Consider the following 22,595-nt stretch of genomic DNA (forward strand, 5'->3'; position numbering starts at 1 on the left):
ATGCAAAGAACTGCTTTGGTGGTCCAGCCTCAGGAATTGCATTTCAAGATTTAGGTTTCAATCTTAAATCTCAAATTTAAGAAACCTACACAAATGCTTGCATTTACATTCAAAATTATAAATTCTCAGTAGTTTCAGTAAAAAAGGAATATGCTTCAATGTCTTTAAATGTCAGACGCTAAGAACTTCTTATATTAATAGTAAAGCATGCAGCAGTGTTCTTCCAAGGAATCAGCTTTGTAGGTGGCAACTTTTAGGATAGAGGCACAAAAATAAAACCCCATACCTATCAGCCCCTGAACAATCCAAATTTTACATTTACTTTTGACTTCTCATAGGTATACAGCGCTGCAATTTTGTTAAAGCACTGTAAAATGTCCCAAAACCTTGCACTTCAGTGCATGCGAAATGAAGACTTGTGTCACACAGAAATCCTCACAATTTCTTACCCCTAAAAAAAAAAATCACCCCTTTATCGTATAAAGCCCACTAAACTGCTCAAGAAATGAATATGGACTACAGCCTGTGTTCCTGATGGAACTAATACACCTTTGATATCAAGTGATGGAAATATTGCAATGTCATAATGAAGAATGACAGCATTTACATAAGGAAGCCTTATGGCTGGAAGCTTTATAAAGTATTAAAATTGTAACCTCGGAATTTTTCACTGCATTCATTTTATTTATACAAGATAATTTAAGGAATCAAAATTGATTAGTGTATTTACAGTTTGGGAAATTCTGTTCTTAAGGCAAAAATACTCTTGGTTTTGAAAAGCAGTTTCTAGACAGAGTCCAGAAAAGATTGGCGAGGGGAGGTATTTTGGAATTTCAAAGAAAAATATAGTAAAACAAATGAGGGAGCTAATTTACTCCATTATTTTTTCCAGGGAGCATGATTAATTATATTAATTCACTCCTCCTGCAACAACTTTTATCTTACACAGTTTATTACAAAACGCAATTCAACGTGAGAACCTAGCACACCATTCAAGTTCACAAATGCTGAAAAGTCTGAAATGCTTTTCCCAACTGTCTTGTGACAACAAACCAGCTCCTCAGTAAAGTCAGTTTATGTTCTGGATGTCCACAGGGCTACGAATAGAGCTTTGGACTGGCAAAAAAGGCACAACCAAAAAACTTCAACCTTTGTTCTCAATTCTCTTTGGGTTTTTAGCTATAAGAAACATGCGTGCTATTCAACATTGGTGATTTACTGTTTAATTTACTTTGATTTAGGCATGGGCCAACAGAACTGATACTTCTTTATTTCCATTAGCAATATTGATAAATTCGTGGGTAACTGCTGTGACTTAAACCCCTCCCTATGGCTGGGAATGACAGACACATGCCCCGGTAGCTCAGAGTTAATGCTTCAAAAAGGGGCGATTCTAAAAAGCAAACTTAGACTTAGGGCAGTATGGCCATTCATGAAACCTATATGCTCCCAAGTCAAATTTAATATCAAGCTCAGATTTCAGTTTCTCAAAAATCAGCATTAACCACAATAAGACATAAAAAAAAAAAAAAAGGCAGTAACACTGTTCAAAGGCCTTCAGTATTATTTTACACTTGCCAAGTTCTCAAACTCCATCCCCCTTTTGCTAGCTGGGATATCGTCCAGATCTTACCTGGGGTTTTCACCTTAAGCGGTTGATTCAAAACAGTGACAAGCAGAACAGTGTTGAACCAACTAGGTATTGGAACAAGTAGTCTGAATATTTGCAAGAGGTGGAAGAGTAAAAATGTCAAAGTATACTCTTAAGTGTGAATACTTAATCAGAAATAAAGTGTGGGGGCATGCATGTAACACAAATACACGTGTTCCACAAGTGACAGCCTGGCTTGGCACGATAACTTGTTCACTACGCTGCATGTTTTGGTGCAACTTTTAGTATCTTTGCTGAGGTACTCAAAAACAAAGAAACAATTTACGTCAGATCAATGGCAGTATTTTGCACTCGTCCTGTTCTCATTTCAAAACCAAGTTGTCCCTTGAGAGATGCAGTGTATCCACATGCTCCATACAAGTTTGTTGGAATCGGTGCCATCACACCACTCCCTTTCCCGTGTCCAAAATGCAGTCTCACATCCAGTCTTGAGCGTCTGCTTTGGAAGGCTGTTGGAGTACCAGTCGTACAATACATTTCCAAAATCCATGGAATTTAACAATGCACTCAAGTGTTCTGCTTTGATTTAAGAATGGCTACATTCTCAGGTCAAGAACCTTGTCTTAGATGTAATTTACTCTCGCATTTCTGTCCTTCAATGAACTACAAATGCAAAAGTGAATTTCTCAAAAATAAGTATCCACAGAGTGGCAAACTCATTTTAACTTGTGAAATGTTTTTGATTATTCCTTTACTGTTATCAGATCATTCTAAAAAAAATAGGTAACCAATAGCTGAGTCACCCTTCCATTAGAAAAATCCATTTATCTAAATGATTGCCATTCAAAATAAAAATCGCTCAACGTTATGACCTTCCAACAGCCATTCAAGATCTGCACACAAGCTTCTTGCATTTGGGGAAAAACACTAAGTGAGGAATCAGGAAATTTAAAGCAAGACAAAGGGAAAATAATTTATCAGATAAATTCTCCTCATTACCACACCGTTCTTCTATAGATAGGACAAGGAATTCACGGAAGGGTGATCGATAACGCAGTCCCACTCTGCTCCTGAAGATCAAAGTATGCGTTTGCTACAACAAAATGAATGCTACAAAAGGAATATGGGTTCAGTGGAGAAAAGATTAAATGCTTTCTTTGAATATAACAACAATCTTACTCCATTATAATTTATTCATCAGGATAAGACTCATGAGATGCAGCGTCTCGTTTTCAGGAAGATACGAAAGACTAGGAAGAAAATCCCAATACGTTTGTGTAAGTTACTCTGAATGTTAACTGAAATCATCTAAATTTTCCAAAAATACACAGTATTTAAATAAACCCTTGCTTCTTTCATGTACATACATCCCAATTCCCCCAGTTCCAAAACTCCTGAAGTGCGATATTCCCTTCTGCACTAACATATCCTATGTTACGTATAAAAAGGCCATTTGACAAGAAAAATGGCTTATGCAGCAGGAACAGAGGTGTTCCAGACATCCAGAGACAGCAGCACACCTGCTCAGAGTAAATCAGAACTGGGGGGAGAAGAGAAACATTGAAGAGAGCTAGTGCTGCCAACTGAAATAGCAGAAAGTTTGAGTGAGTAAGTTAAACACTTAGAAAAATGTGGCTCAAACTTGTCTTACACTCTTTTCTGGATTAAGTTTTTAAGGATGAGGCCTAACACAATCTAAAAATAGTGTTAACCCCATCTAAAAATCTGCTATAGACAAGGCAGTGTGCACTTCGACTTGACGCATCAATGCATATGAAGTCTGGGCTCAGCGCATAATAAAATGCTAGCTTCGCACATTCAGGGTTTGGACATCAAATGCTGCAGAGGAATATTTACACAGCCTTTGATAGCTGACTTACATTTTACTTTTTGAAATGTAAGATTCAAAACCCGGACAAGAACTAAGCCTCCAACTTGCATATACTCCCGCTCAAGTTCAACTTAGCTTTACTACTGCCTTTGGTAGGACTCTTTCATCTTTCAAAAAGTTAAGCAATATTAAATATCATAACATTGGGGATCTTAATCAGCAGGAGTACACATTTATGGTTCCTCTTTCCCCACCCCCCCCAATGTATTTTAAATTATTTCCTCTTTTCAGTTTTCATCATTAAAGATGCCAAGTTGACTTCTGCCTCCCCATTCTCTCATTTTAGAAAAAGGCACACCCTGAACAGCAAATATTCCACGGGAAGATGTTAACTCCAAGGTGAGTCTGATTGGCATGAGGGACAAATTCAACTGGATATTAGACGAGACTGCAAGAATGTGTCAGACTAAGGTTAATGAGTATTTCCCTTCGATTTTCCCTCAGGTTTTTTTAAAAGAATTAGACTAAAAAAGCATGCCCAAGACTTCTCCACCCTAACCAAATAAAATTCAAGTACTCAGAAAATCAAACCAGGAAACAACAGTACCCTGTGCACAAGCAATTCATTATATATATATTCATCAATTCAATTCAAGTATACTTTTTGCACAAAATACCACGCCAGCAAAACAAACGCAGAGCTAAAACAATACAGGAGATCAACAGCCCCTACAAGAGTTTCTTCTACAGTAGATTAAATAACGAGGCCTTAACATTCGCTTTAGTAGCCGTCTACAAAAAAGAACACTCAAGCGGCTTAGTGTTATTGCTATTAATATCAAAAGGAGTTGAGGCAATGCTTCGTACTAACTTTAGAAATAAGTTGCCAAGTTCATTAGAGCACTAAGTTACAATAAAGCTGGGCACTAGGAGAGGTGCAGGTCACCCGTCCACACCAGATATTTAACTCACATAGCTTTATCTTCCTATCAGCCACGGACCCGGCTTTCCTTCCTAACGCACACAAATACCTCCCAAACCTGTCTTTAAGATAGCACGTTGTAGCCTTTTATAGTAATTTCAAAATCTCAGATGAATGTGACTCAAAATACAACCGTACTCCCCTACTCTGAAACAAGCCCGCTACAACTTTCAAGTTCCTCTTGAGATCTGTGCCTTACAACTGGCTCAGCTATGCTTTGAAAACAACTAGGAACACAACTTTATGTTGAAATCTCATGAAGGATTTAAAAGGCTGACTCAAAATGTTGCCCACAACAGAACTTCAGATGATATTTCAGCAGGATAAAGCTACTGGAATTTGTACTACGAACAACTAGACAAGTTCTCTAAATTTCTGATGGACTTATCAGAGAACGTGGCTAGAAATCAGAGCAGATAGCTATTCCTTTCCTGAACTCGACTGAGAAGTTCAGCGAAGTCATTGGTGAGGCTTTCTCCTTTCAGAAGCAGGGTTTGTAAAGCTTTCGCTCAGTGCCCCTGTCCCTGTACACACTGCTTGCCAGCTCCACAGAAGGCAAGTTTATTGTATGCTCCTAGGTTCGTTTTCCAAGAGCTGCGATTTCCTAATAAATTGCACGTGTATTTACTGAATACGCCCTTCCTTACTCTAAGCTCAGCGGCTAACTCGGTGTGTTCTAACACTTCAAGCAGTTAAAGCAAGATACTGAATTTGCAGACAAACTCATCTAAGCAGAAGCAGCAAGATATAGTACAGGGTGACTTCTTACCTGAAACTTTGTTTCTGGGCTTCAGATCCACCAATCCAGAATGAAAGGGGATTCGAATGGGTTTTCCTTCTCAGACTTGTCTGTTAAAAGAGAGCAGCCAATCATCTTCAGCTTGGTGTATCTACTTCTTTCTTGAACGAAATCCCAATTACGTACTCCTAATGCTGTTAGAGAGACAAGGCAGCCTAGGCACCTTACCAGTCCGGTAACGACTACGTTAGTGGGGTCATCGGATTGGTGGATCTAAGACAGAGAAACGGATTCACGGACAAGAAATTGCTCCTTCCCCTGCCCTGAATCACCCAACGCACAACAAGTGTTTGGGGGCTACAGCTCACTTTGCAGAGATGAAGGGAAGATGAGAAGAAACTGCAGTGCAAGTAACGAAGCAAACGCTAAAGTTTCAGCTGCCAGCTTATGCCTCACAAGCCTGCTCCATGACTGCCAGAATGGTAATACACAGGTTTTCAAAACAGCCCAACACAGTTCTCCTAATTTGCCATATACATGCTCTAAAGCCTTTTACTGCAATGATTATTTCCCTGTCTCCAGGCTCAAAATGGTCTGACTTGCCTTACGCGTCTGCCGCACAAAGACGGAGTCTTCAAGACACTTATGATCTGAATGACAGCGCTGAGTTCAGGAAATTCCATGTCTCTAGAAAACAATCTAGAATTAGAAGAGAGGAAGCCAAGACATGCTGCTCCTGAGACAAGAAAAAGTCACCGCTTACTGAGCAAGATGATAAAAGGCCTTCATCCAGCACTTTCAGCGCTACACTTCGAGTTTAAGTGACTAATTTAAAGCAGCTTTAACAGTAACACCTAAGAGAAGATGGAGCCTGCAGAACGCCCGCCCATACTATGTGTGTAACAGAAAGCATAGCCTAGACAGAGACCAGACTGCACCTTCCAGTCAGATCTTCAAAAAATTTGAGATTTTATATGGCCTATAAAATTTCCCCTAACAGCAGCCAGAAGCAACAGCAATGTTTTCTAGAACATAAAGCTGCGACATCCACAGAAGAGCATGCCAGCGCTGTCTCTCACCCTTTTCTCTGCTCTCCTAGCCCTCTGGAGAGCTGAACCAGGCGTCCTTCAGCTTCCACAACTGTGTCCCACGTCTCAAAGTCCCAGCAGCTTGGAGAAGGAAGGTTGGGAGAAGCTGTGCCAAGAAACTGTCTCGATGAGGACAGTCATATCCCTGACCACCCAGAGCTACCCGAAGAAAGGAGCTTCTTCATCGTGGGGCGATTTTCTGCTTTTCTATCACTGGTAAAGCGATAGTCGATTATAGGGCGACATTTCAAGGACAAAGCAGCACTGTAAGCCTGGTGCCATGTCCAATCTATGATTTTTAAGGCTGCCAAGTAAAGCGATAAGATGTCAAGGCATATGACTCAGAATTTTAAGAGTACAATATAGCTCAGTAAGAAGCCAGCTATCGAAATTATATAAATGTACTGATTTGCTAAGTCACAACAGAGCCAGCAGGGTGTTGGAAGGAGAGGCACTTCACCATGAAGGCATTCCTTAAAAGTACTCACAAGTGTTACTGCGCAGGTCTGATTTTTGTCTCGAGATGTGCTGGCGTGATGGAGACAGCCTGAATATCAAGTTTCCCTGGCTAGTCCTTTGCTGCCGAAACAGCATTGCCTAAAAGATTCTCTATCAAATACAAGCTGTAATTGTAACTTAAATTTTGCAAACAGATTCCAAGCATAAATTTCAAAAAGCTGTATCTATTTTTGTCCGAAATCCTTACATTGGCGTGACTGAAAAGGATGGAAGATGTGAACAAGGTATCATCGTACGAGGCATCCTGACATCCATATGCCTTGCAAAAAGGCAAACACTGCAAGTTGTCACATCGCCTTTTGTACCAAAACTCCGTTTTCAAGGACTTCTCAACAGTACGAAACTCAGAACGGAGCCTTGCAACTCGTAACACTGAATATACAGTTGTGTTTCTCCTCTAAGTCAATGAACAAACCAAAATCTTGTAGCGCTGCCACAGCTACAAGTTGACCTGAAAAGCTTTTTTACCATTTACCCAGAAAGTGCATCAGTCCCTATTCCTAGCAAGTAGGTACCTACCCACGCCTTATAAATTTCTCTCTGTATTCATACAAAAAATGGGCCTGGGAAGCTGAACTACTCTTTGATTCCCATTAATAACATTAATTTCCTGGGGTACAGGGATGCAAGTCCCCAGGGGACCTGGACTAACAAAACAACAAAGAAACAACACGCCTTCAAACGCTCCCATTGTTAATTTAGCCTGCATGAGAAGCAAATTAAATTACCAAATAGAGTCAGTGCTTTTTTGGTTGTTAAGATACAAATGGCATTGCGTTATTTTTGCATTATCTGGTTTCGGTCGTGCACTACTCGTACTGGGAAATGTGTGGAAGTGGTACAGGCAAACGGAGTAGGCTGTCAGACATCACACCACTGAGCTGATAAACACACCAATAAACTGGGGAAGGAAGGGATTTTCCAGAAAAAGTGGATTTTCTGTGAATAATGAAGCACTATCCATACTATGAAAATTAAACCGAGAAATCAGATTATATAACAACATAAACAGTGGCATTAGTATAAAGAAGACATTGCCAGAGAAAAATAAGTATTGTTATTAATCAGCATTAAAGAACTCAGTAAATATTCTCATTTTCCTTCAATTTATTTGCTCCCTTGCAACAACAACAGTAACAAGAAATTACTTGTCATAGAGCAGCCCTCTTATAACCATGGTCTCTTATTCTCTCCCACACATCATTCTTCTTGCATTGGCACGTTTGCTGCAACATCCATTTCATTTTAAACCCATCAGCAATCTCACTTTGCACGCTGCTGCACAAGCAAAGCTGCACAGGAAGATGAAACTGAAAATGCCAAAGCAATAGTGACCTCTAAACTCCACAGCAATAAAACGTAACGCATCAAAAGACATACATCAAGTCGACTGTACAAGTGGCGAAGGTGTTTTAGAAAACACACATGAAATGAAAAGGTACATCCATCCTTCAAGGAGCGTTCCCAAGTCTCTCTAAGGGTACAGCTTGTAACAAGGCAGTTTGTTTTGCTGAGATGCTGCTGCAACGCTTATAGGTGACCCAAAATTTTTAGCAATGTTCAACAACTCTGCCTAAGGGACAGAGTCAGCACAGTCTGAAACGCAGAAATGGCATATGTGTCCTTTACAACTTTTTAAAGGAGCAACCCAATAGCACGTTGGAGAGGGCAGCTGGCGCGCACACCAGTGTGCCTGCAGAGACGTGATCTCATTCCACAGTGACACCTGGACACTGGATTTACGAGCACAATTCGGGACTTCTCGGTCCCAAGCCAGCGCTCACAGGCAACTCATCGCCCTGAAAGCTTCCCAGCGGTGCTCGCACACACAGGTGCTCATACACGCGTTGCAGGCAGCAAGGGAACTTTCTCTGCTGCATCTTACTCGCTCAGCGTTGTTGCAAAGGTTGAAAAATTTAGTCACGTTAGAAAATTTAACTGCGTTGTGAGGCCAAGTAAGTCTCTGGATCTCAAATGAGATTTAAAAAGCCTTTGGTGAAACACTAGCGTTTAGTGTCCCCAAGAAACTAACTTTTTTCTATTAAGAGCTAAAAGCAATCTAGTTTCAGAATTTTCCCTACAAACGGAGCATCGGCAGTTTTCCATCACCCGTATAAACCGATGGCTGCTGCCACAACCATCACAAACTTCAGATCACTTTTTTCTTTGTAACCTCTCTTCTGCATCTTTGTATTCTCCTTCTTCCCTTTGCCACCCCATTTACCCCCTCAGCCTATTGTTTCCTCTAACCCTTCCCAAAAGATACAGCTTTCCACACTTCTTTGTCCACCTCCCTCATTTCATCAGCACTCTGCTGGCTCTGAATTCGGCTGCCTTGCTCTAATTCATTTTCTTAAGCTCTTCCTTCCCATTTTCTGCACCACTGCCAAAGTCACAGCAATCTATTCTCTTTATATTTGCATCCTTCCTCTTACAGGCACTCTCTGAAATGTGACTGTCACTCTGACAGCCTGTGCAGCAGCACAGATCTTAATCCCCTGCCCCAAAGGCTCATCCGTGATTTCCTAACAGCCACCTAACCACCACCTCTTTAGATAGCTGCTCTAACCATTTCCTTTTTTTCCCCATGTATGAAACTGCTCAGCATGCCACCAACTGCATGCTTAAATGTCTGACACGCAGCTCTCAACTCTAAATTAGCTACCGAAGATTAAAAAAAAAAGATAACTGCAAAGCAAATGGACTGTTATCCTACTGACGAGAGCACAGCTAGTTTACACGGAGGTTTACAAACGTCTTGCTCTCCATCTACTCCCAGCCTTCGATTAAGAAGCAGTCACATTTTAGCTAGAACAGTACCTCCTTTGTTTCAGATGCAAAGATGATCGTTGCCTAGTCCATCTGTATCGCTACAAAAGTAAACTCTTTGAAGGGATTCCTCCAAGAACGCGTGGAAAAGAATTCACAAAAACGTAACTGCCCGTTTTGTGTGCAATGATTGAGACAGGGAAGAAAAAAGCCAGAATGTTACAGCCCTACTGAGATACATAAGGCAGCTGTATTTTAGTTTCCAAACAGAATGCTAAGATTTCTTTTTGCACTGTAAAGCTTTAAATAGTTTTGGGGGCACAGCCATCTCCAGTTGCAGTAACCAAGGAACTTCAGGTACCGCCGGCATGACTTAGAGAAGAAGCTGCTGCTGGCAAGGCATGCCTATGTGAAATACTTTATTCCGAGACTGTTATCTTTCGGATTTGAAGACTTTCAGCTCACATCAAAGTTCTGCCAGGAGAAACTGAAAGACTTATGGCAAGACATTCAATTAGAGTTCTTCATTTATTATTTATAGAGGCACTTAAACACTGGACATTTTTATGAGAGACAGAAAGAGACGTTCTAGACAGTGAGGGCAGTATATAAGGAAGAATATTTTCCATATAGATAACTTTAAGATACAAATGCTAATTCAATGTAAACAAGTGCTCGCTGGTTTTATTCCTAGGCGTGGTCTTTCCATAATCCGCTCATGCTACTACCACGGAGCGATGTTATATTGAATTTAAACTGCCAGCTCTGCAGCAGTGGGGGGGGTCTGTGTTTGGAGAACAGCATGCGCATCAAGGACACAGTGGAAAGACAGATGATAATAAGCTCAGTAAGTGAGAGAATTTACACGCAGTTGGCTTTCTGCTTCAGTAACCGTGTCCCATAGGTGCCTGCTGGGTGCAAGAGTCTCAGAGCAACAGATTTATTTTTTTTATATACTATCCACATCTTATGCTGCAGGCAGTTCATCCCATAAACGTGTAACTTTTTAACCTGTATAAAGATACATCTTCACCATACTTATTTATTCTTTTACAACCACTTTAATACAAACTGAGAATTACTCCCTACTTTGAAAGTCTGCTGGTAAAAGTACGGTTCCGTGAAGCTTTCCGAGAAACTGAAAAACACAAGGTTTTTACCAGGTATCGAAGACAAACGCATATATGGGTTTGATGCAACTGAGCAACACAGACTTTACACACAACTCAGAATCTGTAGGTAAAAACCCCTTATTTCACATAGCATCATTGATGGTACTTCACCTTAAGAGAGAAAAAAGTTTGACTCTTTAAAGGAGCAAAGAGGTTACAGTTATCTAATTGCACAGAGAAAATCAAAACCAGGGGAAGAAAGAGCCCTTTCAATCATTTTGGCTGGCCCTCCATCTGTTCTGGATTATTTCCTTACTACTCATTTTCTAATAGGTTGTCCACTCAGACAAAGCATTTAACTGAGACAGCGTAAGTACGAAGGTATCTAAACTAAAACCACCCCCGTCAGATCCCTGCTAGCCTAGATCTGGACCTCCCGCAGTCAACACAAGGTAAACTTTGAGGCCTTGTGCCTCTTGAAATCACCTCTACAGGCAACGGGTATCTTCCCTGTAGAGTTAGATACCATCTACAAATGAAATGTCATAACTAAATCAAATGCTCATCACCGTTAAAATGGCTAGATGACATGATGTACAAAACTAGAACAAGACATGTAAAGCCCTAAGCTGTCCTAAGAGATACAGTGACTTCAGAGCACTCGCTAAGACTTCATACGGCAAATGAAAGTTGTCACTCTGAAACCTTAAAATATTTCTCTTAGATTCCAGCTTTAAAAATAGAACAGTATTATTTCCATGACTGATTTTTCTTTAAATAAATGCAAATGATCTATCCAGTAAAGGCACAGTTGAGGGCTAGAACATCGCGTTCTGAACTTCCGTGCAACTAACATGTTGACACATTATCTCTTATTTATCAGCCACTCAGAATTATATTGTATTTGCTTTTCGGAACTTTCGCATCATAGGTTTGCTCCTGTAATTGCTATAGATTCAGCCTTGCCATTGGAAGGAAGTGATCGAGTACCCAAGGTGCACCAAAACCAATCTCCTGTATCAGAGAGAGGCGTAAAACATCCTGCTTTTAGTAAACAATAACATTCTTAAAAAGAAAAGCATCGCGCTAAGCCTGACAGGCTAAGATGATCCCTGCTTTAGGGATGTTTGCCACCAGCATTAACAACCGATACAAGAGTTTGCATATAATACTGAAATCACTGACTGAAAACTCTGTCAATACGGCTTCTGCTTTGTGTATTTAAACAAATCTTCCGGAGAATCTTATCTTCTACAACACACAAGAAGGCAAAACCTCCAAGCCACGTCTTCATTCAGGAATGACTTTCAATGATTTTAGTGAAACATTTACACTCAAACGCAAGTGTTTCTATGCAAGCCTTCCCTAAGGTTGAAATTAAATTCAGCTACCAGCTACATTTTAGAGAGTATCATTTTCTACTGGAAACTACGGAATTAACTGGTCGTCTTATTAAATTTTTATATTTATTAATTTCTTGTGAAAGAAAAATTTGTTACTTAAGCCTCCTACTACCTAATAAAAATCTTAATAACCCCCATCGATATTTGCATCGATTAGCACATTTCCCAGGTCCAACTGTAAATAGAGGGTACAACAAATTATCAGCAACAGTTACATTTCCTTCTGCCTGCTAACAATTTGGCCCCGAAGAGAAGAAACTTCTAAAACAGGAGAGCATTTATAAAAAGACGAGTGAGAAAGTTGAGCGAGGCAAACATACCTTCCAGCCTCAAATGCTTTTTTAGCACCTCACATAACCCCAGGCTGAGGAGTTATTAGTAACCCTCCATTTCCAGGTGGGATAAAAAGCCACCAGAACTCACTTTACACCTCAGAAATTTAGCGGACATCTTTTCTGTAGGCGACTCGTCCTGTAACGGATACCCGCACAGCTGCCCCCAGCCTTTATCCTCCACGCTGCTGCAGTCCACTAACGCGGAAACAGTTCTGATGTCACCCACGGTTAAGTGCAAGATCACCGAATCGATAGGGATGAGGAAAGGAGGCTCACGAAGTACAGCTTTTAAGCTACTGGCCTCAGTGATTAGAAACAAATACAGAAAGAATCGCAAAGGTTTGGGGGGGGGGGGTTTACCTCTTTTTTTCTTTTTTTTCTTTGTAATTTCTGCTACTTGAGAGCAGACGACACCTGAACAAAGTTTGTATTTTCCAGATCAGGTAGTTTAGCAAACTAAAAAACCCATTTAATGTCTCCACTGAACCCAGCTCACCTTCAGCGTGCCTTAAAAGCCATTTTTTTTTTTTGCATTTTACCGTCCAATTCTGCAGTATTTAATGGAATTTTGTATGTGAAAGCAAATGATGCTTATGACAAACTAGAAAATATTTACTGATTATTATTCTCTCTCAGCTCCTAACTTAATTTTATTCATCCCTAAAGGCAGTAAAATTAGGGCCTCCTAATTTTTGGCTACAAACATCTATGATTTGCTTATATTAAAAAAAAAAATTTCAAAAACCAACCTCCTCTTTCTATTGCTTCCATCTGGCCGCCTCTCCACTAACCCGAATTTAGCGGCGTAAGCGTTAATTAGGGGGTATAACAAATACACCAATTAGGTCTAGTTAGATAATCCCCTGTTTGCTGGACCGGAGCTCCAGCCCCGGTGCTGCCCCGGGTAGACGGGAGCTGCCCCCAGCACCGACCCGAGCGGCACCGCTGCTGGAGGAGCCCCAAATCCTCCCGTTGGAAGTTTAAATCCCCCCCACCCCGGGGCCCACCGGCCTCTCGCAAGTGCCACCGGGGAGGGCCCCGGGGGCTCCGGCGGGGCCGGCCGGGGGGGGTGCGGTGCGGGAAGGCCCCGGCGGGAAACGAGAGGCTGCAGCTCGGGGAGGGGGGCGGCGGGAGCCCGAGCCCCGCACGGCCGGTGTGCTCCGGGGCATTTCGGTTTCGGTTTTTGTAGCGTGTCCGCATCACCGGGCGCGATTTTCCGCGCCTCCCAGCCCGGCTCCTGGCTTTTGGGGAGGTTTTAGTGCTTTGATTTTCTTTCTTTTTTTAATTAAATTAAAGCGCTCGTCGCGCGCCGGCCTGCGCCGGGAGGACCGACCGGCGGCCGCGGTGGAGGAGGGGAGCGGAGCGGAGCCGATCCCCCCCTCCCTGCGGGGCGGCGGGAGGAGCCGAGCGGGCCGGGGGCGCCGGCGGCGGGGCGGGCCTGGGCCGGGGCCGAACGCGGCCTCGCCGGAGTCACCTTCGCGGCGGGGCGGCGGCGCCGGACCCACCCGCAGGCCCGGGCGCGGCGGCGAGGCCTACCGGCGGGCGGAGGAACGGGGAGGAGGGGGGGGGTGCTGGAGGAACGGGGACGGACGGCGGCGGCGGGAGGCGGGGGTCACTCACCATCAGCTCGATGGTCTTGTCCTCGATCACCGAGTCGGGCTCCATAGCGGCGGGCAGCTCCGCCGCGGCGCCCCGCCCGCCCCCGCCGCCTCCCCGCGCCCGCCAGGCCCCGCCGCCGCCGCCGCTCACCCGCCCGCCCACCCCCCCCCCGCCGCCGCGCGCGCGCGCGCGCGCACACACACACACACCACACACACACCCGCGCACACGCACGCGCCAACGCACGCACGCTGCGTCCTCCGCGACGTCACCGACGCCCGGATGAAGAGAAACACACACACACACACACACACGCACGCACGCACCGCACCCCCCCCACCCCACCGCCCCTGCGAACCGACCACAACTCCCAGCGGCCCCGCGGCTCCTGCGCCGCCATTGGCTTGTGGGCGGCTCCCGGCGTGCCCCGCGGCCAGCGCGGGGGGTGCTGGGAGCGGCGGGGGTACCCGGGCCGCGGGGGCCTGGCCGGGGCCCTGTGGCGGCGTGGGGCCGCGGCCCGCCCTGGCCTGGCTCAGGGATTTCCGCCCGCGGAGCCCGGGGCGCGCCGCCCGACGGCACCGACCTGGATAGCCACCGCCACGGGGCTCAACCGCGCCCGGTGTCCCTTGGGTGCCCGTCGCTCCCGGGGAGCGGCACCGGCACTGGAGCCGCCCCGTCTCAGTCAGGGCAAAGCGGCGCCTCGGCCCAAAGGCGGGGTGACGGGACGAGCGGCGGGGCTTCACGGGGAGAGAGCAGGGGCCGAGAAGGACGGCGTCTCCTCTCGCCGCGCTGCCCGGGACCGGGGTCCTTTCCGCAGAACCGAACCGATGAGCGTGACGGCCGTCCTGCCCCGTTTCTTACGGTGCCCGTTTGTGGCAGAGGAAATGGCGTGGGGTTTGCTGCAGGATGCCGGGTGTCAGAAGCTGGAGGACGCCTTTGAGACCCCACCGTCTGCTCGCCCTGTGCTCTCCTGCCATCCCGCCTTTCCCTATCCCGCCTTATCAAATTAACAAATTTAAGTAGATGACTTTATCTCGCCCGCAATAAATTCACTTCATCTGAGTCAGGTTTAACATCCTAGCATTGAACCAGGAGTTGGCTTCATTTTGTTTTCCTGCTTTTGTACCTGCGGAGGGCCCAAAGGGAGGGCAGAACCTTCCAGCAGCCGGTCCCTAGGAGAATCCCCGCGTCAGCTAAGGAGCACGCACAAGGAAGCGTCTCTCAAATCCTTTTGACTTACCCAGAGAGGAAGTTGGCCCCTGTCTTTGTGCCACATCTGAGGACTATGTTTCTAATTTTTAATCAAGAAAACACTTGGTGGGAAGCAGGACGAGCTCAGGAGGAGTGGCCAGGTCAGGCAGGCTTTGGTCAATGTCGCAGTAAGGTTTATTTTAGGATTTGCGAAGAGTAACACTTTCATAAAGACCGATACTTTGGTTGGTGTTGTAGCTAATTGCTGCAAGCTGTTAACACACCTCTGACCGAGTTTCTTCTCAGTGGCAGAGCTGGGTATTACCCGCCGAGCCCCAAATGACAGTTAAAACCCCAGAGCAGTTGCAGCACGTGATGGTACCTTAGGAAATAAGAAACCTCACCGTCCGAGCCCCTGCACGGCCATGGCGTAACGGGAGGAGGCATCGCCGCCTGGGACCCGCAGTCCTCCCGGTGCTCTCGATCGGTCTGTAGGGACCTGTGGTTGGAGGATGGGACTTGCTTTGTTTAACAAACTAAAGCACCAACAGTAGTTTATTTTTACCTTTTTCCTCGTAAAACAGTGAATACACGGAAACTTGTTAGCATAATGGTTTTTAGAATTACCAAACTATTAAGCGGTGTTGGATTTTTTTCCTTAGGTGGTGTTAAGAAATGAAAATAGAACCCATGAAAAATGCCAGCTTCTGCAAATGGTACTTAATTAGGAAAGCATTACAATATGCAGAATCACGTGCTGATTCTGCGCGCTCCACTGTCTATTTAATAAACAGTTTTATTTAATAAGTCCTATTCTGTCCAGTCACGTGCCTCAGAACTTATCTTGCTGGCTTTGTTCGGTCAGGCATTAGTGTCAGTGCTTTTAAACGGAGTACCAATTTCTGCTTGCCTTGCTACTCCAGCTGCTCAGTGGAGGTCCACCCCACCACGGATATACTGAAATGGGATTATTTGCCGACTGCCAGCGGGCACAGCATTGGGAAAATAAGCGGATGGTCCTTGTAGATGAAGACAAAGGGCTGAATAAAAAGCCTGAAAAGGAGATGCACCGTACTTGTGAGGAAACGTGGAAATGCTTGGGTAAGGTGGCGGCATTTCTATCCAGCTAATCACAGCCCTTTGCAACGAGCAGCTTTTTCAACCCCTGGGGTCTGTATCCTGCTGGCAAACCGCGGCTCGCCGCCATCCTCCACTACCACCGCCGTGGAGAGGCACCGAGCATCCATAGGCTTCGGCTGCCAGGAGCGTCAGGTGGGGTTACGGGATCGGCGACACCGAAAGCTCAGGTGCTTTGGGTGACCGAGGGCACGCAGGCTGCGATCCGATGACACAGCAGGGACCAAATGTGTTTGTAGGCATTGGAAATTGGAAGCAAAAATGTCATAAGCAGCAATCTGATGTGACAGCACAGCACTAGTGACTCCGTGCTGGCAATGAAAATGGACACAGTAGCTTCAGCCTAAGCATTTTTTTCCCGTTACCTGTTTAAACCTCTGCCAAACGGCTAAGATGAACAAATGTAAATGTCAGAAAGTTCTTTCTCACTGACAACACACCTGCTGTGCCGTACATTTATGTCAGCAGAAATGTATTTTATTAATTCAAAAATGCTTAAAAGAATACTTATGACGAGGTCTAAACTCTTCTCATAGCATTTAAAACCGTAAAGCAAGAGCAGCAGATCTCCTTCCCCATCAAACTGCTGCTGCTGCTCAGAGTCTGGGGGTGAAACTGTGACATGTCAAACCTGGGCACTGGGGCTGACAGCTGAGCTGAATTCTTTCCACCTTCGCATCACGACCTATAACAAAGGACTCGCAGGTCAAATTATACCCTGTCCTTCACGTTGTGTAATGCCACCGACCTCGGCGAGCTCACAAAGGTGTCACCGAGACCGAGGTGGGACAAACTCCAGCTTGCTTTTGCTCTCCCTCTAATCAGACATTCGCTCTGTAGATCAAACAAGGCAGCAGATATTTGTTTGTGACACCAAAGTAAAAAATCAGCATGTCTCAGTCTAAATATACGCAGGGAAGAGATTTGCTGACTGGGACAATGGTATTTTACATGGCACTTTCCAAAGTACAGCTGCACAGTCAGGTGAGTTTTCTGACTATGGAAAGGATTGCCCAGCACATAGGAAAAGAGAAAAAAAAAAAAGGCAAAAATCCTCCAGTTCTTTGCAGAAAGAGTAAATCTGTGGTCTCGTTCTGGCAGTCTGAACGGTTAACGCATTGCAACGACGGACGAAGCAGGACAGAAGCAGGCGCGGGTCTTCAAAACTGTGGCACGAGCTGCCGGCTGGAACTTGAGTTCCTGTAATCTCCTTTTAATTGCATGGAAAAAAACAATTTCTGTGATATGGGAGAGAAAAATGTTGAAAATAATTAAGGAAAGAATAAAAAAAAAAAAATCACTTTTTTTTTGCTTTAGTGCAGAACACCAAGAAAAAGCAGGAGTAGGGGATATCAGTCCTTAAAGTAAAATTGTTTCTGAGCAACTCGTGACTTAAGAGCTCATCAGGACCGAGTGATGTGTCCAAGGCAAGGTCTAATAAGATGGATGAAAACATCAGGGTTTTGATAAATTTATTCTGAGATCCAAACCCACTGGATTCTGCTGGACCTGAACGCTCTATTCCCATGACTACGTGAACCGCACGACTGCACTAAGTTGAGGAGCACGTCTCTGGGTGTGTGCTCCGAATTCGGGTTAACGCGAGGCCGTATCACCGGCTCCTCGGTGTGTGTACGGCCATTTGCTGACAGATCTGTGTCACGCATCTGCACGGCAGCAAAGCAGGGACAAAGCTGGTCATTAGCTCTAACGATGACCTTGTTTAAGTGGAAGCACACCAGGGTGGTGGGGCAGTTTCAGCCTCAGAGGACTCGCTCTGCCAGTTTTCCGGCGAGGATGAGGACCAGGGGGAAGTAGAAGAGGGAAAGCCCCGGCGCCAATGAACCGGAGATACCTCTGCATTGTGCAACAGCGCAAGAATTAAGGTTGGCATCGTCCACACCATATCGAAGCAAAAGTAATTGTGCGTTTAAAAGAAAGCCCTGGAAAGGTTGTGTCACGGGTGCAAAGACCGGCACTGCCCCAAAAGGTGTGGGCATCTGAGTGACAGCGTCCGCTCTGCAAGGGGGCGAGAGGCTGCCCCGAAGAGCTGGGGATGCGCCGGGATGCAGCCCCAACCCAGACCGTCACCCCTGGGCTGGGACCTCTACCGAAACTTGGCTGTCGCTTGAAGTCCGTGTTATCCGTACGTTCATTGCGTGATGCGCCTAATTCCTCTCCCAACAGGTATTTTCCAGCAGAGAGAGGACAAACTGCATCGGGACCGGGTGGGCGGCGTGGGGGGAGCCCGGCAGGTAGCCACGCTGCCAGCCCTGGAGCCTGCCCAGTCCCGCGGAAGGATTTGCTCACTAATCCCCTCCAACCTCTTCTCGCGCACGGGCAGGTCTGTCTGCAGCTCACGCTGCCGTGGGCCAGCACCCCAAAAAGCACCTGGGGGAGGATACTGGGACCGACACAGTAGAGAAATATTTCCCAGTTAGAACACAATTCAATTTTTTCTCCCCAAGTCTTTTCTGTATAATAAAGTGATTTATTTTTAAATTTCTGCAATTAGTTTAGGCCTGGAATAGCCCAGTCAGATGGCAGGTCATCCTGTCAGCCCGTCCCTTGTTCCAGGGCTCCTGCTTGGTGTTAAAACACCCACGGGACGAGGATAAAAGCAACCGGCCATGGGTGCCTCCCAGACAGGCTCCTCCGTACCAGCAGGCAAGGACGCTGCCCCCAGTCCCACCGCAGCTCCAGCAAGGCTGCAGACAGGTGGAAAAAAAGAATAAAAAAGAAAAATAAGAGACGGGCAGTGGAAAAATGACACAGTCTCTGGGATTTGCTATGGAGCTGGCAGGAGGTAGCTGCTCAAATCCTCCGGCAGCTCCGTGGGTATCCATTTCCCAAACTTCAGATGCCTTCCCGAACTCCCCAGCCTAACATAGTGTACTCACTAAACCCCTCGTCTGAGGATCTTGCAATCATTTATTTGGCTGTTTGGATAGGGATCAGAGGTTACTCAATGGCCAGTGACAAGTTACAGCACAAGCAAAGCTGGGGCAGGTACGTTTCAAATGCTCCTGCTGGAAGAATAATTATTGAACTAAGAGCTGGTAGGAGTAAGATATAAATAAATGTTCTTGTTAGGACAGGGACCAGTGCCCTTGAAGTATGAAAATATTTATTCTTCCTTCAGAGAAATATTTTGTAGCCAATCTGGGGTGACACGGGGTTTGGTGATTTTTTTTTTAAAGATCTGGAAAAAACCTGAGCAGATTCGGAAGGATTCTTACCCAGTAACAGATACACTAACTCTGCCACCACCCAGCCAGAAGCAGCCGGTCCTTCTCCAGCTCTGCAACAGCACCTAAAATAATGAGATGAGGAGTGAAGGAAGCTCAAAATACCACTATTTGTAAATAAGGAAGAAGAAAAAAAAAATCAATGCAAAGCCCTCACATCCTTGGGTGCAGGAGGAGGTGCTGCCTTCCCTAAGGCTGCACGGGACACGGAGCAGCAAAACCCGCATGGCTGTCCTGTGAGCGCCCAGCGCTGCTTCTCGCACGGCCACGGCTCACGAGGACGCGGGCACGGGGCTCACGAGGACGTGGGCACGGGCGGCACTGCTGCTTTGGGACGATGGGGCAGAGGGCACCACAGAGAGCACGGATCCACGCTCCCAAGCACGGGATCCAGCACCCCAATTTTTCTTTCCTGTGGCTTTGTTCGATAAGGATGGGGCGATAAGGAACGGGGAAAGCAGGAGGAAAAGCAGGTGTGGGCAGCGAGATGGCTGCCAGCTGCAGTGCCGGGGTTTTGTGACTCACCAGCACTTGGGTTGTGCTGCTTCAGCTGACACATCCTACGTGATAAAGCAGGACGTGAGTTTGTGGTCTGAAGATCAGAGCGAGCCAGAAGATCCCGTTCCCAAACGTGGTTTAACGTCTGACCCTCTGCCCGCCACGGGATCACCGCTTTCCTTCATGCTCCTCCGCAGACCCTCGTCTCCTGCTCACAGACCGCTGCTCATCCAGGTCAGACAAGTTCCACCACTCCTCAGGGCTCCAAAACCAACCAGAAACCATTTCTCAGGCGTAAGAAAACAGCCCATAGTTGCTCTTTTCATACATAGGTGAAGCCAGTAACATAAAAGCCCCCCAGTACGGCAGGACCTGGTCTTGAATATGGGATAACGTTTCCTGTCACGTGAAAACTGAAAAAGAAAAATTAAAAAAAGGTCAGCTCATACAATTCAGAAGGATCTTTGCAAACTGGGAACAGTTCAGAGACTGTCAGCTTTGGATTATTAAGAAAAAAAATGCCGAATTTTAATAAGCTGTATTTGAAACTGGCTGGTTCGCCAGAGCCGCCCAGTCCCGGGACTATCACGTGCCATAGCACCCCTTTAACTGAGGTTTTTGACGCCGTTTCACTTTGTCCGAACAATTGCTTGCACTTTTGGGGCAGGAACTGCGCTGCCCTACGCAGCACCTCCCAGGCCGGAGTCACCCGCAGCCCCTTCCACGAGCCTGGCGTGCGGAAACGAGCGGCTCAGCATCCCCAGCGCACGCATCCTTCCCAGCCAGAAACCCGCTGGCCTCGGGGTGGGGGGACACCCCTGCGAGAGACGCCCCTGGGCGATCCTTGGCCCCCACTCCTGCTTCTCCCAGCCCAGCTGCTCTCCTGAGTTATCTGCAGCATTCACAGGCACCCTGGGGTGATCAGAATGCTTCTTTGGAAGCTCTGGTGCCCAAATATAAAAAAAAAAACCCCAAACCAAACCAAACGCGCACCCTTCTAATTATTTACTTCCTGCCTAGGACGCCTGCAGTACGTTTGTGTCTGTTCTCACTGGCAAATCCTGTAGACGCACTGTCAGGTCATTCCAGCAACGTCTTTATTTTCTCTCTGACGCCTTCAGCGTGTTTTGGACACTTAAGAAATAAAAAAGTATTTTCACCTTGTGCTGGATGGCGAGAACAAGAAACAGCACCACCATCCCCGCCGTACCCTCCGAGCCAGCCTTGCCCTGCAGCCTGCCCAGCTCTCGCCTGTATTTTCCGGTGAGACAAAAAAGGGTTTCTCCATCCCTCGCCAGGCACGTCACCCTCCGTTTTGCTGTCACTTCGCCATTTGAGAACAGAACCAAACCTTTACCGCAGCTCAGCTCGGCGCTGCCGGTGCCGAGGTGGGCTGCGATGCGGTAAATTTGGTGGTGCCATCGCTGTCAGCCCACCACAAAGCCGAAGGACTTCTCCTGGCCTCGGCTTGAACTCGGCCACGTTGCCCAGCGGTGCAATGGGTTCTCCTCCCCGGAACGGCGGAGCTGCTGCACCATGGGGTGAGCAGCGGCTCGCTGCGCTCCCAGCTTCGGTGTAAATTTGTGCAATTATGTGGTTGTCGCCTTCCAGAATTGGATCGTGTATTGAAGGTGCTGCAAAATACAGTCCTCGGGATTTAATTAAATTTACAGATCCATTGGCAAGGCAGAAGAGTTGTAAGAGCAGGACAGGAGCTCCTAGGCGTGGAAGCGGGCAGTGCTGGCTCCGCACCCTGCACGGGAGGAGGTGACATCGGGGAAGCTGGTGTCCTGCCAACTGTAAGACGACCTCGTGAAGCCAATAATCGATCAGGAGATGACAATAAAGCTAAGAACAGACTTGTTTTGCAATGCAGCACCCTTCAGGTGCATCCACCTACCTAGGCATAACAGCGAGGGACTATGAGTAGCTGTTACCCCGTTAATAAGAACGTGAGAACAAAAGCAATTCACACACGGTCTTTATTCCCAGCACCGCGGCAGCGAGGCATTAAACCACCCGTTGGTTTTGCAAGTGGAAGGGAAAGCCCCAGCCCTTTTGTTGGTCTTAATTGGAAGTTATTTCCAGGTTATTTTTTGCCACGTATTACAACTGTGCGGACTTTGGGAAGGATCAGTGCCCTGGGGTTCCCCCAGCCCCCGCCACCCCCAGCAGACCGGGTTTCTGCCCCAGCTGCAGGAACCTGCTCGGGAGCCCCTGAGCTACAGCAACACGGAGCCCTGGAGACCCCCACGGCCCCGCTCTGGCCAGACGCCAAAGGAAATGCAGCTTTTTGCAGACAGAGGCTCAGGAACAGCAGTTCTGGCCGAGTCTCGGGTGTAGTTCTATATATTTATGGCAGCTCTTTGATTTCCCTGGTAGCTCGTACTGCAGGAGACGAGCCGGCGGGGGACGTGGCACGGGGGCACCTCTCAAACCACAGCACATCAGAGCAGCACACGCCGGGGTCTGTGCCCATGGCATGAGAGGATCTCCACCTCAGCAAGGAAAAGGGCGGGAGAATAATTTTCA

General features: G+C 46.5%; 1 protein-coding gene across 7 annotated transcripts in view; it reads right to left on the reverse strand.

The window, feature by feature from the left end:
- The window catches only part of FBXW11 (F-box and WD repeat domain containing 11), a 76,522-nt gene extending 61,816 nt beyond the window's left edge, over positions 1-14,706 (reverse strand). For 3 of the 7 annotated variants that reach the window (XM_054841456.1, XM_054841452.1, XM_054841451.1), the window contains exons 1-3: positions 14,011-14,100; positions 5,195-5,274; positions 2,612-2,722 (exon numbers count right to left, since the gene is read on the reverse strand). Coding sequence is in view for 2 of the 7 variants with exons in the window: in XM_054841453.1 (XP_054697428.1) it covers positions 14,011-14,055 (45 nt within the window). In the remaining 5 variants the exon portion in view is untranslated. Of the gene's footprint in view, positions 1-2,611; positions 2,723-5,194; positions 5,275-14,010; positions 14,126-14,572 lie in introns of those variants that run through there. The other 4 variants (XM_054841455.1, XM_054841454.1, XM_054841453.1 and 1 more) reach the window with 4 other exon arrangements.
- Between the last annotated feature and the right edge of the window lie 7,889 nt (positions 14,707-22,595).

This window comes from Grus americana, chromosome 14 (assembly GCF_028858705.1).
Source record: "Grus americana isolate bGruAme1 chromosome 14, bGruAme1.mat, whole genome shotgun sequence".
Lineage (NCBI taxonomy): Eukaryota > Metazoa > Chordata > Aves > Gruiformes > Gruidae > Grus > Grus americana.